General features: G+C 36.2%; 3 protein-coding genes across 8 annotated transcripts in view; 2 read left to right on the plus strand and 1 right to left on the minus strand.

Moving 5' to 3' along the window:
* Positions 1–899, plus strand: part of Sec8 (exocyst complex component secretory 8) — a 10,281-nt gene extending 9,382 nt beyond the window's left edge. For all 3 annotated transcript variants that reach the window (XM_022840662.1, XM_022840663.1, XM_022840664.1), the window contains exons 18-19: positions 126–287; positions 600–899. In XM_022840662.1, coding sequence (XP_022696397.1) covers positions 126–287; positions 600–708 — 271 coding nt within the window. In that variant the 3' untranslated portion in view covers positions 709–899. The remainder of the gene's footprint in view (positions 1–125; positions 288–599) is intronic.
* Positions 900–1,127: 228 nt separating this feature from the next.
* LOC111264616 (high affinity copper uptake protein 1) lies at positions 1,128–12,399 on the minus strand. 4 transcript variants are annotated; one of them, XM_022840675.2, is made up of 6 exons: positions 12,023–12,399; positions 4,926–5,057; positions 3,906–3,965; positions 3,369–3,484; positions 3,040–3,114; positions 1,128–2,450 (listed from the first exon to the last, which is right to left on the minus strand). In XM_022840675.2, the coding sequence occupies exons 2-6, from the start codon at positions 5,028–5,030 to the stop codon at positions 2,243–2,245; spliced, it is 564 nt and encodes a 187-aa protein (XP_022696410.1). In that variant the 5' UTR covers positions 5,031–5,057; positions 12,023–12,399; the 3' UTR covers positions 1,128–2,242. The 4 variants fall into 4 exon arrangements, with proteins under 4 accessions (XP_022696410.1, XP_022696408.1, XP_022696411.1 ...); XM_022840673.2 differs by having other exon boundaries at positions 11,937–12,399; XM_022840676.2 differs by lacking the exon at positions 12,023–12,399 and adding an exon at positions 5,724–6,327.
* Positions 12,400–12,607: 208 nt separating this feature from the next.
* The window catches only part of LOC111264615 (uncharacterized), a 3,866-nt gene continuing 2,952 nt past the window's right edge, over positions 12,608–13,521 (plus strand). The window contains exon 1 of the mRNA XM_022840672.2: positions 12,608–12,942. The gene's annotated coding sequence lies outside the window, so the exon portion shown is untranslated. The remainder of the gene's footprint in view (positions 12,943–13,521) is intronic.

Raw genomic sequence — 13,521 nt, forward strand, 5'->3', positions numbered from 1 at the left:
TATATATGTGGTAACATCTATCACACCCGGAAAATAAATTAGAATAGTTACGGGTAACCCTAAATTTAGCGCAGTAGGGGAAGCGTTTAAATAATGCCTATATTTTTGCTCATTTTACACTATAGGGATATCTATGCGATCCAACAGAAGCTTACGACGATCTCGGCTGGTCGCGAAGTTTCACTTGATCATGCCTGTCAATACTTTGCACTAATGCTTCTTTCCGGCCAAGATATTCTCAATGGAATCGTCGAAAATGGGCCGCAGTTCCAACAAATAGACTACAAGTTCGTAAACTGTCCATTATTTTCTTCGAAACCAGGATCGGAATGTAATGTTATACTGTCTCAAAATGATTCTTTTCTGTGCTTCTCGAATTCGATGATTGACCTAGAAAAATTACTCTGAAAATAAAGTAGAATGCAAATTGCTCTCCATGGCAGCGCCATCCACATATATATTATACATTTAACAAAACATCATGGAATGCTTTACCGATTATTATTTAATCGGTTAATTAAGTGTCATCACTTTAATGGTAATTTGTTGTCGTTACTAGTAGTTCTATTTACTCTTTTATCCCATGGTGATTTTTTTAGGAACCTATTCGAACTGCTGTGCCGGTCACGTCCAGATGAAAAGGACAAGGTCGAATGGTACAATAACCGTCTCAAGGATATTCTCGATGGAGTACCTGTCAAGATCTGATACCCAACGACGTAGATGTCCTTTAAAAGCCGCACCTGCTAGTGCATTATTAGCGATTATTGTTTAAAACTACGCAATACAATTCAAGAGAAGCTGCCTTAGCCGATCACGAATAATGGAAAGTTCTATTTATTTTATTTCTACGATTATTTTACGAATCAATTTAAATAAAGTCTATTTAGATGTTCTGACTTATTGTGTGGTTACATTGATGCTGATTTAGCATACTGAACTTAATAGATTTGTGAATAATGTGTACATTACACTAATTAAAGTTACCATTAATGTTTAAGCAAGCTATTTGACACATGCGACCTATTAGACAAAGTAAAATAGTTTACAGAAGGTGCAGATTTTATGCCGCTCTCAAACTTAGACAACTACTGACAAGCAACATCTACCAAGTGAAAAAGCTTGCGTTAAAAGCCTAGACATTTATTAGGTAGAGCATCAATTAACTTACATATTCACCATAATTTATTTAGAACATTGGAGCTTGCTTACCGAAAACAATAACGTTCGCACGCAGTATATATAAAAAGAGACTTCATTCAGTTGCATCGAAACAGGCTTGCAAATAGTCACTTTGTAAAATTCGGCCATACAAATTTTTAGGCAGGCTCATATTTTACTATTAATATAGGTTTTTATTATCGGAATGGTTAAAATGTAATTATAATCCAGTTGTACTCAGCAGTAATAGTGATGAGAATGTTGACCTAAACGCAAAATACTTGCTTCGGGACCTAATTATTGATGCATAATAAATTGCACTTCCAATTAAGCCACTTTAGACTAAGTAACGCTTCTACCGGGGTACTTGCGCAAAATACATATATATATATATATAGTATTGCTGTCAAAATAATCTCCATATGCACCAGGCCTAAATACAGTACTATGTATAAAATATAAAATGAAACAGAACACATTTCCTCTTAATGTATGCATTTTTACTCGAACAGCAATAACGTTACTAGTAATTAGAAGAGTCATTGTTCGGGTAATTCGTGCTTACATATTTCACTTATGCCAAAAAAATCTATAGAGGTGAGCTTCGGTTACAGAAATATTAAATTACGCTTTTTTATGAAAAGTAGCGTTTCGCATTGGCACTATATTATATACCATAAGCATTTTTATTTTATATTTTATTACAAACAAAGGTGCGACTTTAGCAAGTTATCCGTTTCCAAAAATTATGACCATCATTTTCCAGTTTAGACGTCGTGAAATCGATCTATTGACTGCACTACCCAAAAGCTTTTTGCCCTTGAGTTGTTAGACTACTCGTTTCTCACTAGTGTGTAGTAAATTTGCGTTTATTGTGGAAAACATGAACAACAGGTTTCCAGCTGCACAGAACAAAGCCACAACCACTGTTCACTGAAAACAAGTGTGAGGGTATATAACTGATCTGCACAGGCGAACTTGCCGGTGCGACTATGGCAGCCATTGAAACCTCATTGGTGGGCAGTATCTCAGTCTGTTCGATATAATACCAGAATACATGAATTGTGCTGTAAAGCAGGTTCTACGCCGAACAGTGGTCATCCACAGAGTAACTCACTGAAACACGATACCATCCGAATACGAAGTAACCCAGACCAGCCCCCCAAACTATCGCCAGACAAATCCATACATTGAAGGCCATGAACAGCAGCATCAGAAAGTATGCGAGTAATACTTGCACCATATATAAGCCCGTCTGTTGAATGTGTGTTAAACCTAGCATGCCCGACCTGTAAAGCGCCGATAGAGAAATATTTATTGCTGCTATTCGAGGACATAACAACGACACATATTTAACGTTGCAAAAATCTCAGACCAGTGCTATCACAAACTTACACAATTTGTGTATAATAGTAATAGTTTTTTCCGTGGCGCAAATTTATGTTCATGCAGAGCAATTATAATGGGGTAAGGCGATAACTGACTGGTAGGTTAAGAATGTGACGATTCAAACGATTTAATTCCAATTGTGAGATAATGAAACGAATAGAACTACAGAATATATTGCAACACATGGATAAAGGAACAGAAAAATCTGCAAATAACAATAAAGAGTATCGCAAGGGGGAAACAGCAGGTAACTTGAAAACTACAAAAAGCTGATATTACAGTTCCCAAGAAACCCACGGGTCCTTTTTAGTAACTCATTATTGTACTTCAAGTATTACTTTTACGTATTTCAATGTTATTTGAAAAAAAATTTTTGGGACAAAGGTGGGCTAAAAAATTGCCGCTAGTTAATGTTGCAAAATTTAGTACATATTTATCTATTAACTGTATGTATTAATTGTAGTTGTATATTAAATAAATATCAATCACCGAATAGCGATATTCCCCTCGGGAGCCGCGCTTGTTGGGCCGGCCATCTCGTTCTCAGCACGGACAGCGGTATATCTGTAATAGACAGACTGGGTATTTATCTACATTTAATAGACCAAACATAATAGCTAAGGTGATAAATAACTAAGATAGAAAATAAATGCTATAATTAATTACTCACCAACATCATAAAAACAGATTCGATTCCAACTTAAATTAGCATTTTTCCAAGCTGACGATATCCTCACTACTGAATAGAGGTAAAATAACCGGTGGGAAGAAAATACGTTACTATTATGCCCATTGATTTACCGTTTAGAGGTACATACCTTGACCGGTGCTCTCTGTGTATTAGATGTGTCCTTAACGTTTTAAGACCCTCATAAAGAAACGCCATGATAAAGATGGCAATGCATGACAGTATCATACCAATCGTACTGTCCACCTATTATGACAAAATTATGTTGCAAACAATTAGGTTCTGCTAATTTCCTCAACTACAAATTAATAATTTGCATCAAAAAAAAAATTATATCGGACTATACTTTACACATTCGGATGCACGGTCAGTTTGTTTCAAGGAAACAAGTTCATATTCACTTATCCATCGTATTTGGCACGGGTTGGAACCGGTGACATCGATTCCACAGCTCGCCCCCCTCAGTAGTCTAATACCTAATTGCAAAGCTGATTGAAGTAGTCATGTTACGGTATTCAGGGTCTGAACTAAGTAAGGGCCTGTTTAGATTTTCGGTAGCATAATAAACTTACAAAGTAAATAGAATTGCAATAAAAACGGATAAATAAATAGTTTCATAATTCTTAGGTTCTTTCTAAGTAGAAAACATCTATTGATGTAAAATTACCTCCCAGAAGTCGAAAAGCAATGTCTCTTTTGTTCCAAACTGAAAGGTCATCTGCATCATCTGGAATGGTACAGAAATATAAGAAACGTTATATGTAGGGTATATAAAAAAACAGCCGGTATGCTATCCAGTACTGAGCTACTATTGTATTATCAGTCTGAAGATTGTAGGTTGCTAATTTTGCCAGAAGACGCACCCAATAGATAATGCCTTTTTTGCGTTACAGGCTCTAACCTTAAGCTGATATTTATCAAGGATTTAATGTAATATGAACGATTTTTTAGGTAAAGCAGACAATTTTTGGGATGATTTAAATCAACATACGGTGCTCTAAGAGAAAAAAACAGGCTTGGGTCGAATATAAAATGCATCTAAAACATACGATTTGCTTTAGTAAATGGCTATTTGGTTACTTTGTTCCCTTACAGAAATTAGATTATATATTGAAATGCCATGGTAGGCTAGATACAAGCGGTAGCGGGATTACAATTAAAATCTACTGAGTGTTACTTAACTGGCTGCTTTTCTCACGTAGAATTCTTCCTAGAAAAAACCAACGGACTGTCAATATTTGTCATACTAAACTAGGCACATGTCAATAGTAAGCTATCGGTAGCGTTCTTCCGCGTTTTAATAACGTAAGCGCTTATAGCGGCCGATGCACGGCTACGCCGCATGTTAAATCAAGCGGTCATTCAGTAGTATCATCTTCCTTCAAAATTTTTACGAAATTTTCATTGGTTCAATTTCACACATGTTGCAAGAGGTCCGTTGAGCATTTTTAATCTTCTTAGAATTTTCTATAGATTTTACTGTCTATTAAGGGATACTCCAAAATTGTGAAACCACGGCTCACTAATCCAGCAGTTCAAGGATCTGTCACATTTAGTATTCAGGTAATAATTATATGAATATTAAAACAGAGAAATTAATATTTTAAAATAGGTTTTTGCAACAATATAGAAATATAAACATTAAAAATAAAACTATAGAAATAGTTATATATACGTAAAACCGTACCTCTATCATTGTTTTGTGCGCTGGAACTTGATGGCCTGTGCCGGATATATTGTGGCTTTTGAAATGTCCGTGACCTTGATGTCCACTATGATTACCATCGGACATCGTATTACAATGTTGACTTCGACGTAACTGCAGACAAAAAAAATTACAAATTGTACCTAGGACATATGACCTAATTATGTATAAGTCTATATTTACGGGGCAATCCTGAGTACTAAAACACCCTCAATCATACTGGACTAAATGAATATATAATATACTATGAACAAAAATAATAATTAACACATCTTAATGCAGGTAGAGATAGATCTATGGAGTAAAGGTCACACTTTGGCTGCGAAAGTATATTATGCAAACTCCTATTTTTAGCTAGCCCGTTGTCAAATAAAATATTTCGTATCAAGAGTAATATATTCACGATTTGTCTTTGTCAATATTTGATTTTGTACGGTATATCATACAGCAAAGACTTCTGCGGTAGCAGACGATTTGAACTATTTCATGTTGCAAGTGCGAATTCGGAGTATCACAAGGCTTTTTCAGCCTATGTATTAGCTCTTTGATTAGCGTTACTTAACAAAAATTTAGTCTGTTTTATCATCTAGTGAATCATTAAATTCGAATGCAATTGAAATGCCATTTATCTTACCACTAGTTACTCTCTGCAAAATTATTTAACGACCAAAATATAATTCACGTAATATTGATATTAAGTAAAACACGTCCTATCAGCATAAACCTCATATTGCATCTTTTACAGATAAAAGGTCCTGACAGGTACATTTTGACCCTTACTCATCTTTTTGCATCTCGAATCAAAGCATTGACCCGGCGAACGCCACATCTTTTTTAATGTTTCTAGCTAAGAGCAAAAAACTTAGACGGAACTAATTGAACTACGATACTACTGACGGATTGTGCTCAAAAGACAAGCCGTATGTGGACTACGTTTTTCTTAGAAAGAAAGAGAACAAGAGATAGGGTCCGGCTAATCATTAGCACTAAACGATCACTAACGGTCGTGCGTAGTTGCTAGAAGGCGTTGCGTCGTATTTTCACATTGGGTTGCTAAAATGGGCGTGAGCTTGGCGGTTTGATCAAATGTACGATTTTAGTTGACACTTGTGGCTAAAGTGCTAGGCTTTGCAGCAGTCTTTTAAGGACCTAAGGTTATTCCTAGTCAATACCCATTGACACGACTGGCAGACAGATCTATAAAACACTTATAGAATTTGTTGTACTGATTGAAAAAGCTCTTGAAACCATAAACGTCTCAGGCTCCCGTATCCTAACATCTAGAAAGTGCGCAAAATACATTACTACGGCGTCACTAGCTTTAACCGTCAGCAGCAGGAAAAGGTATATTACATTTTACTGATACGTCATATGGCTTAAGTTGACTTGAACTACCGACAAAGCAGACTGATGGCAAGAAATAATTAAAATTGGAGGTTAGTCGTAAGCTATACAAGTCGTTCTGTTATACAGATTTAATGATGCTCTAATTAGCTATTCCCATGGGAAGATTATTACAAGACAACTTCTTCTGTACTGTGCACACTTTTCAAGCTCTATTCGCATTTAAGTATCTCTACTGTTTTCTCTAGCCACAAGTAAGTTTCACACATCGAGTCGGCTGTAGTTAAATCTATCGATAAAACGGCATCATAGATAAATCAATCAAGCAAACAGACGTAGTTCTCTATGTAACAAGCGTCACAACAGAATCAGCATTGTGCAGCGTTTCAAACGCTTATCGATAGTAAATAGATGACCAATATATAATAGTTCGTTGCGCCAGCGTTTGTTGTAAACGCCACAAATCCGTGTAGTAATGCAAATAAAATAACAGCTCATAACTCCAGATGCAATAACAAAATGGCTGCTCAAGTCAATACCTATTACCAGTTCGAGGTCGCAGTGCATGCTCGGTCTATTGTTAACGTAATAGCATAGCGCGAGGGGGGGCGTATCAGTAAGAACCGCGTCTGGGGGTTCTATCTACTAACAACCCTGTAGATTCACTATGTGTTTGAATATAGAGACCCAACCACTTGTAAAAAAAAAGATAAGAAAATGGAGCAAATGAAACACGATGCTGCGATACGCCTCATTTTGTTTACACAAATTACATGATCATCGCGAACGTAAATCATGCCTAGAGCTGGCCGTGTCACTAAAGTGTATATAGTCCTACGTCACTGTCTAAGCATTACGCATTAGCATATACTACAAAATCATAAACTTGCCCTAAATTGAGGTGGTAAGACAACAACCATCTTGATCAGTTAAATAGAGGGCCATGGTCGTGGCTACTAAATAAGCATAAGTAACAATGCGCAAACACGAACTTGAACTGAGAAAATACGTCCTGTTTGAACTGTAGCCTTGTATGTGGACCAAATAGACGATCTGTTTTTTCTTTTCATTGTGATAAAGTTATGAAGATTAAGTGATATTTTATTGTGTCATAATTACAAATCATTATCAGGATGTAGTAGCCGTATAATACAGAATCATTGAACGCGTACATCCGACAAATATAGCAGGCCTTAGTCTCATATTAGAAATCGATAGTCTCACATCGCGGTTATATGTGAATCGTACCAAATTTTTATATTAACTTCACGTCACTCTAATCTGCGTCACTTTCTGAAAGCACTAGACGGTACTGTGCTAGACTCACTTGACTTTTGTCTATTAATCGTTTGTTCCAATAAACTACTGAGAAAGCAAACATAAACACGAGGTATAAATTTGAAAAAATTTTTACATAAGCCTTAAATGCAGACTTAACAGAACGTCATTTTGTTTTTTGTCTATAGAACGAAATACTAAGCGGTAGCCCGTGATATATCAGTTATACAGTTCTAAAATTGTTAAACACATTCCACAACCTAATTGCTGCTAGAAATATAAAATTTATAGGATATAAATGATTACAGCTGAATATTTTTGATATTTTATCATGGGGTGTTTTGAGTTAGAGCGGGCTGAATAATCTTCGTCAAACCCTGGGTATCGACAGATTTCTCCCTTTACATTGGTATATGTTAAACTTAGAGTCATTAATTAGTCACTCAATTTTCGTTTCAACTTTTTTGCACCTAGCATCGTCCATTTAGCGTCCGCTCAAACGATTGCTAATCAGTTCAATAATAAATCACCGTATCCTCAATCACTAGTAATGAAAGATAGGTTCTGGCATCAGTACCTATGGTAGCATTTGTAGGGCTACATTGGGCTGAACCATTCCTTCAGTATAACAAAATAGTCAATCTCAAAAAACCTTTCAAAAAAAATCTAAAGATTATTGCATAATATAGTGCTTCATATATATTTTGCATTGATTGTATTACAGTAACACCATTGTCACACAAACCCAACTTTAATTTAAGTCTCCCCGCGAAACGCGTTCATATCTACCACCGCTAGAAGTTTATCCTGTGACTTTATTGTGTAGGAAGCTACGTGTCTATCAATCAGACATGTTACTTTCGAAGATAAAAGGCTTTGAAATATATTTACGCCTTAAAATAACATCCGCCTTATAAGCGCCAGTATTACTATACAGCTCACTGTAATGCTGTCTACGTCAATCTTGGATTGCGGCGAAGGCTGGTCTTCGCCTAAAGAATCAAAAACAGACAAACAACCGTCCAACTAAAAAGAGACCGAGAAGACATAAATATATCCGCGCATACTCAATAAATTTAACTGCTAAATATAGTCTTCAGGTTACTTATGATTCGTAATCCTTCAACTCTAATGGTTACCGCTCTGTCCGATGTCTGTATGTTCTCTTTTAAATGACCAAATTATATCTAAATATTGCACACACATACGATCAATATTCCGATTGATGTTTCCATCATTTAAATAACTTTTATTGTAAAGCCGACCTTGATTATATGGTATATTAACAATTTACATAGGACCTTAGTGTATACAATATCACTTATCGTAGTAGCTGAACGTTTGCTTCATTAGGATCTGATAGAAATAGCGCTTTCTTTCAACTTCTATGGTACTGCAGTAATGTGGTTGAGTAAATCAAGGTTTCATAAGGAGCTTAATACTTCCATTTTGCAACGATATACTCTACTGAAAAAAATTCTTACTCTGATAGATATCAAGAACGCATTGATAATAACACTTTTTTGTGTAACTTTTATTTCGTATAATCTAGAATAAATCAGACTAAGCACGTTAATACTAACTACTACGCAAGGGATAACACGCTTTAAGTAACGGTGTGCACAGAACAACCAAAAGGTCTCTGTGGTGTAAGTTCTGCCTCTGACAGATCTTAGACACCTTTACGATTTTGTACTTTTATTTCGTTGATTACAGTCCGCTAATTCCCTAAGGCCACATCGGTCAATGACGATTTGAAGAATCAAAAAAGCAAACGGCATGTTCAAAAAAATAATATTTGCCACTGTAATGCGAAATATTTTTTTCATCGATTACGTTTCTCAAACGTTGCCGTGTTAATGAACGTATGTCTGTTTACGAAACCTCAAGACAGGCTTTGGCTAAAACGCTTCTGCTGAAAACCAGCCATTTAAAGCTATCCTTAACTGTAGTATCGAATTTCAAAGTCAAGAAGTTCATTCATCTTTAAGTGGCTCAAACAATTACGTTACTAATTCGGCCTAGCTATGAGACTCGACCTGTATGCAAATAGATGATGCACCATTTTATAGTTAATAGATTTAAGAATCCATAATTCCTGTTATAAACAATACGTATTTTTTTCTTTATTTATACTATTGTGGCTGACACTGAACTTATTCATTCATCTGTAATTATGTTACGTTATCATCTGAGCTGAACGCGTGAATATGTCTTTGCTGCTTCACTAAACAAACGCATTTTATACAATTAATTTCACAAAAATATTGACATTAGAATAAACTGATCCGGAGCAAACAAGCGCGAATTCTTATTATGCCAGTTAGCGACGACCAGCGTAAGTGAATGTTCTGTGTCAAGGTTGTTATAACATATCTTCTTTATGGCTCATAACTTGATATTGATTAAGAAAATGCAAAACGATAGGGATGCACCCTACTCAGTGGTAGGAAGCTGTATCTGAAGCAATAGGACTGGCGCCTTAGCACCCGAGAACGTTTGTGCAAAAAAAAGCGGTATTGCCTTTCTTGATGCGCAAATGCTCACGATTAACGTGGGCAGACATTTCATAGAAGTTACCCATTCTCGAAATTCATTTTAACATTCTGGGTAATGTAACCACAACGCAAACACGTCAAAGTTATTTCTGCTGTTTGTGACGAAAGAAGTAATAATTCACGTATTTGATAGAATCACGCCATAGCACGGTGCGATGGAAGCTTTGTAGGTGCCCCTATATAGCTGCCATCCATAATACATAGATGACGGTCTGACCACAACAGGAAATTGTCTTCGAAAGTCATTTGTCATCACAGTTGGGTTGATGATTTCGTTTGATGAACGTTAACCATACCCCCTTGACCTTTATTTTATCTTATCGTGGCATTAGTCTTGTACGCAAGATGAAACTGGACGTGCGATTTATACATTGCTACCTTTACAAGAGTTCTACGAGCATTATCCATAAGAACTGGTTATTCAGGCATCCAAAAAGGAGTGAAGCTTAATATACAAGCCTGTAGAACTGCGTACAGACCCGCACATATGATCATGACAGTGTTGAAACGTTGCGTGTGCCGTATCATACACCAGAAAAAAAGTACGTTTAACAAAATTCGGTGAACATTTTCTTACGAGTATCGATTAAACGCCAAATGCGCGTTGATAGGTAACTTTCCGGTCTCGCAACGTTGTCTAAAGTCTTAGAAGCTGAAAGGAGTAAAACTCTTTTTACCAAGGATTAGTCAAGGAAATACTTAAAGTAACGCCCCCGAGGTTAAAAAAATTCTTCTAAATGAAATAAGCCGCACAAATGGTAACTACTCTAATATGGTGTTACAAGCTCGCATATGTTTAATAGTAGACTTAGCTAAATTTCAAAACGCGCTAGGATGTTTAGAATTATAATGTTCAGGACTAGTAGAAAATTTTAGTGTGTCAATAAATCCTGTTGACTACAAAATTTATAATAAAATGACAAATTATTCAGTTTTAGTCACTGAAAAAATCTCACTTAGAACATATATCACATGGCATCACACGTGGTGAATCACTACATTAAATGAATCAATGTTCTGCATTCCAGGTATGGGCAACACACTAGTAAAATAGGAGTAATAATACCCTAAATGAGTAAGTTCGAATTCAGAAAATATGAATGCCTACATATAGACTAAGTTTGCATTAACGAAAATGCTTCTCAACAGCAGTGGTATATGTCAATAATAAAGATTATTGATCCCACAAGGTTTTATATCAGCAACGAGCTACCTTAAATATTCTGGCTCCATTCAGCAATAATTTTAGTTGGAAACGTGTTCAGCAAGAAATCAAGCACTTTAAAAGTGTACACCTTTCTTTCATCCATTCGAGACAAAAATAAAAGCAGCTCTATTTACTATCTACACAAGTATATATATATATATGTATATATATATATATATATGTATATATATATATATATATATATATATATATATATATATAAGCTAGTCGCGGCAAATCTAGGCGAAAGCTATTTCATTGATAAAGAAGAAAATAAAATACCACGATTTACAGTTTTCCGTGCAGCTGTCCTTCAACTTAACCCACGAAAGTCGGTTACAAAAATTTAGCGCTCAACCATTAGTTGCTGCTACTACTACTAATTTTTACCAGCTATCGATTAAACATAAGAGTAAACCGCAATGAAACTTCTGACTACTTTTTTTGCACTGTCTATTGAAGGATTTACTCTTAACTGGCGCTACTTCTGCCTAAACTACTACCGTTAGTCTAACCAATTCTACAACCAACAGAAGCAGCATCACATAAAGTATACGCAGAAGCCTTTGTGTCTGTTATTTCATGTTTATACTACAGTCCAACTACCTTGCTAAGTATTGCCTAAGTCTTAATTTTTGTAGCCTATGTAAGCGTGTCCACGTGTCCCGACAGGTGGGTCATTTCATACGGACTGTTCTATTAATGAAGGTCCTTCTCGGATTACTGTGTGAAGGCTCCAATTAAACGGATGCCGTAATCGAACCAGTCGCGCCAAAGACTAGAGCCCGAACTCAATGTATGTTTACAAAAGCACAGCACAATACGGAACGCAAACTGTTAACAATCACCAAATAATTCTTTCCGCGCACAAAAGGTCACTGACTTTCTCTTTTTGTAAGTTGTAGATACGAAACAGTTCACGATTTATCGCGAATACACTATATATTTGAAATGAATCAATGGACAACAGAAACCAAAGAGAGGATGTACTGTAATGAAAATGGAGGAGAAGAGCCGGCGTTGCACCTAAACATAATTGGGGGCAAGAGATACGACTGTTCACTCCCTTCACACGCACGGTTTGCTATGGCGTCAGTATAATACATACGAAACGAAACTTAACAGATGGCGCCTGAGCCGGGCCCTCTAGCTGCCGGGCACGGTTAAACCTCGGGATGCCTATCCTAACACACGGATTGCGGAGTTTACAGAGACACTGCTTAAGCTCGATTTTCCTCGTTCTTCTGGATACGAATACAAACATATCCTGCTAAATACGTCGGAAGACAACGAATAGAATCAAGTGTTTAGAACGAAAATAGTTTAACTTGCTAACCAGTGATGCATATAAGTGCTGAAGCACTGATTCAAGTGATCGCCAATCTTTGTGCACGCCGCGCGGGATACTAATGTTTTGATTTGGCGCTTTATATTGCCGGTGTTCGATTGTTGCAAGCAAAGGAGATGCATTGGTAATACTATTGAAGGTGGTAGCTAGCGGTTAAAAGCTGATGCTACATCTTAAATATGATCACGGAAGTTTAAGCCCTTCACGACGTCGAAGATCTGGCGTTCTGTTATTAAGCACTCGAAAAAGTAAATTCCGAACACTGTAAGTTTCTTCACATGGTCGCAGTCATGTAGTTAGTTGGCCAGGTCCATACTTGTGATTCTTCTAGATAATTTTTTTATATTGAAATCTAAGTGAAAAATTGATGATTTATTAGGACGTAGAATAATTCCAAAATGTACATTGATTTCTGTGCCTGGTTGGCCTCATGCTATTGACATTAATGTATTAATATATAACAATAATATATTTAAAAAGATGATAATGTATATTTTTTTCCGAAATGAAGATCTTGTCGTCAAAATGATTTAAGTGGGGTCGTCTTTATTTGGGCATTGTATGACCGAAATGTGGTATTCAGTTAGTTTCCTACACCGACATCTCTAGGTAACTCTTAGTTCACGAAACAGCGGAAAATGAATCTTGTCATTTTTATTGCAATGTGTAATAATTTGACCGCTTTACATCTTAAGCAATTTTCGTATCAAAGAACACAAATGAAGAAACAGAACCTACAATTATATTACGTATTTTTGTGTTTGCAATGACTCTTTTGTAGATATATTGTTTTTGCGAGTGGCACGGATTTAGACCAAAGCATTAAGATGACGACGACAAAAC

Source organism: Varroa jacobsoni, unplaced genomic scaffold, assembly GCF_002532875.2.
Source record: "Varroa jacobsoni isolate VJ856 unplaced genomic scaffold, vjacob_1.0 scaffold_881, whole genome shotgun sequence".
Classification (NCBI taxonomy): Eukaryota; Metazoa; Arthropoda; class Arachnida; order Mesostigmata; family Varroidae; genus Varroa; species Varroa jacobsoni.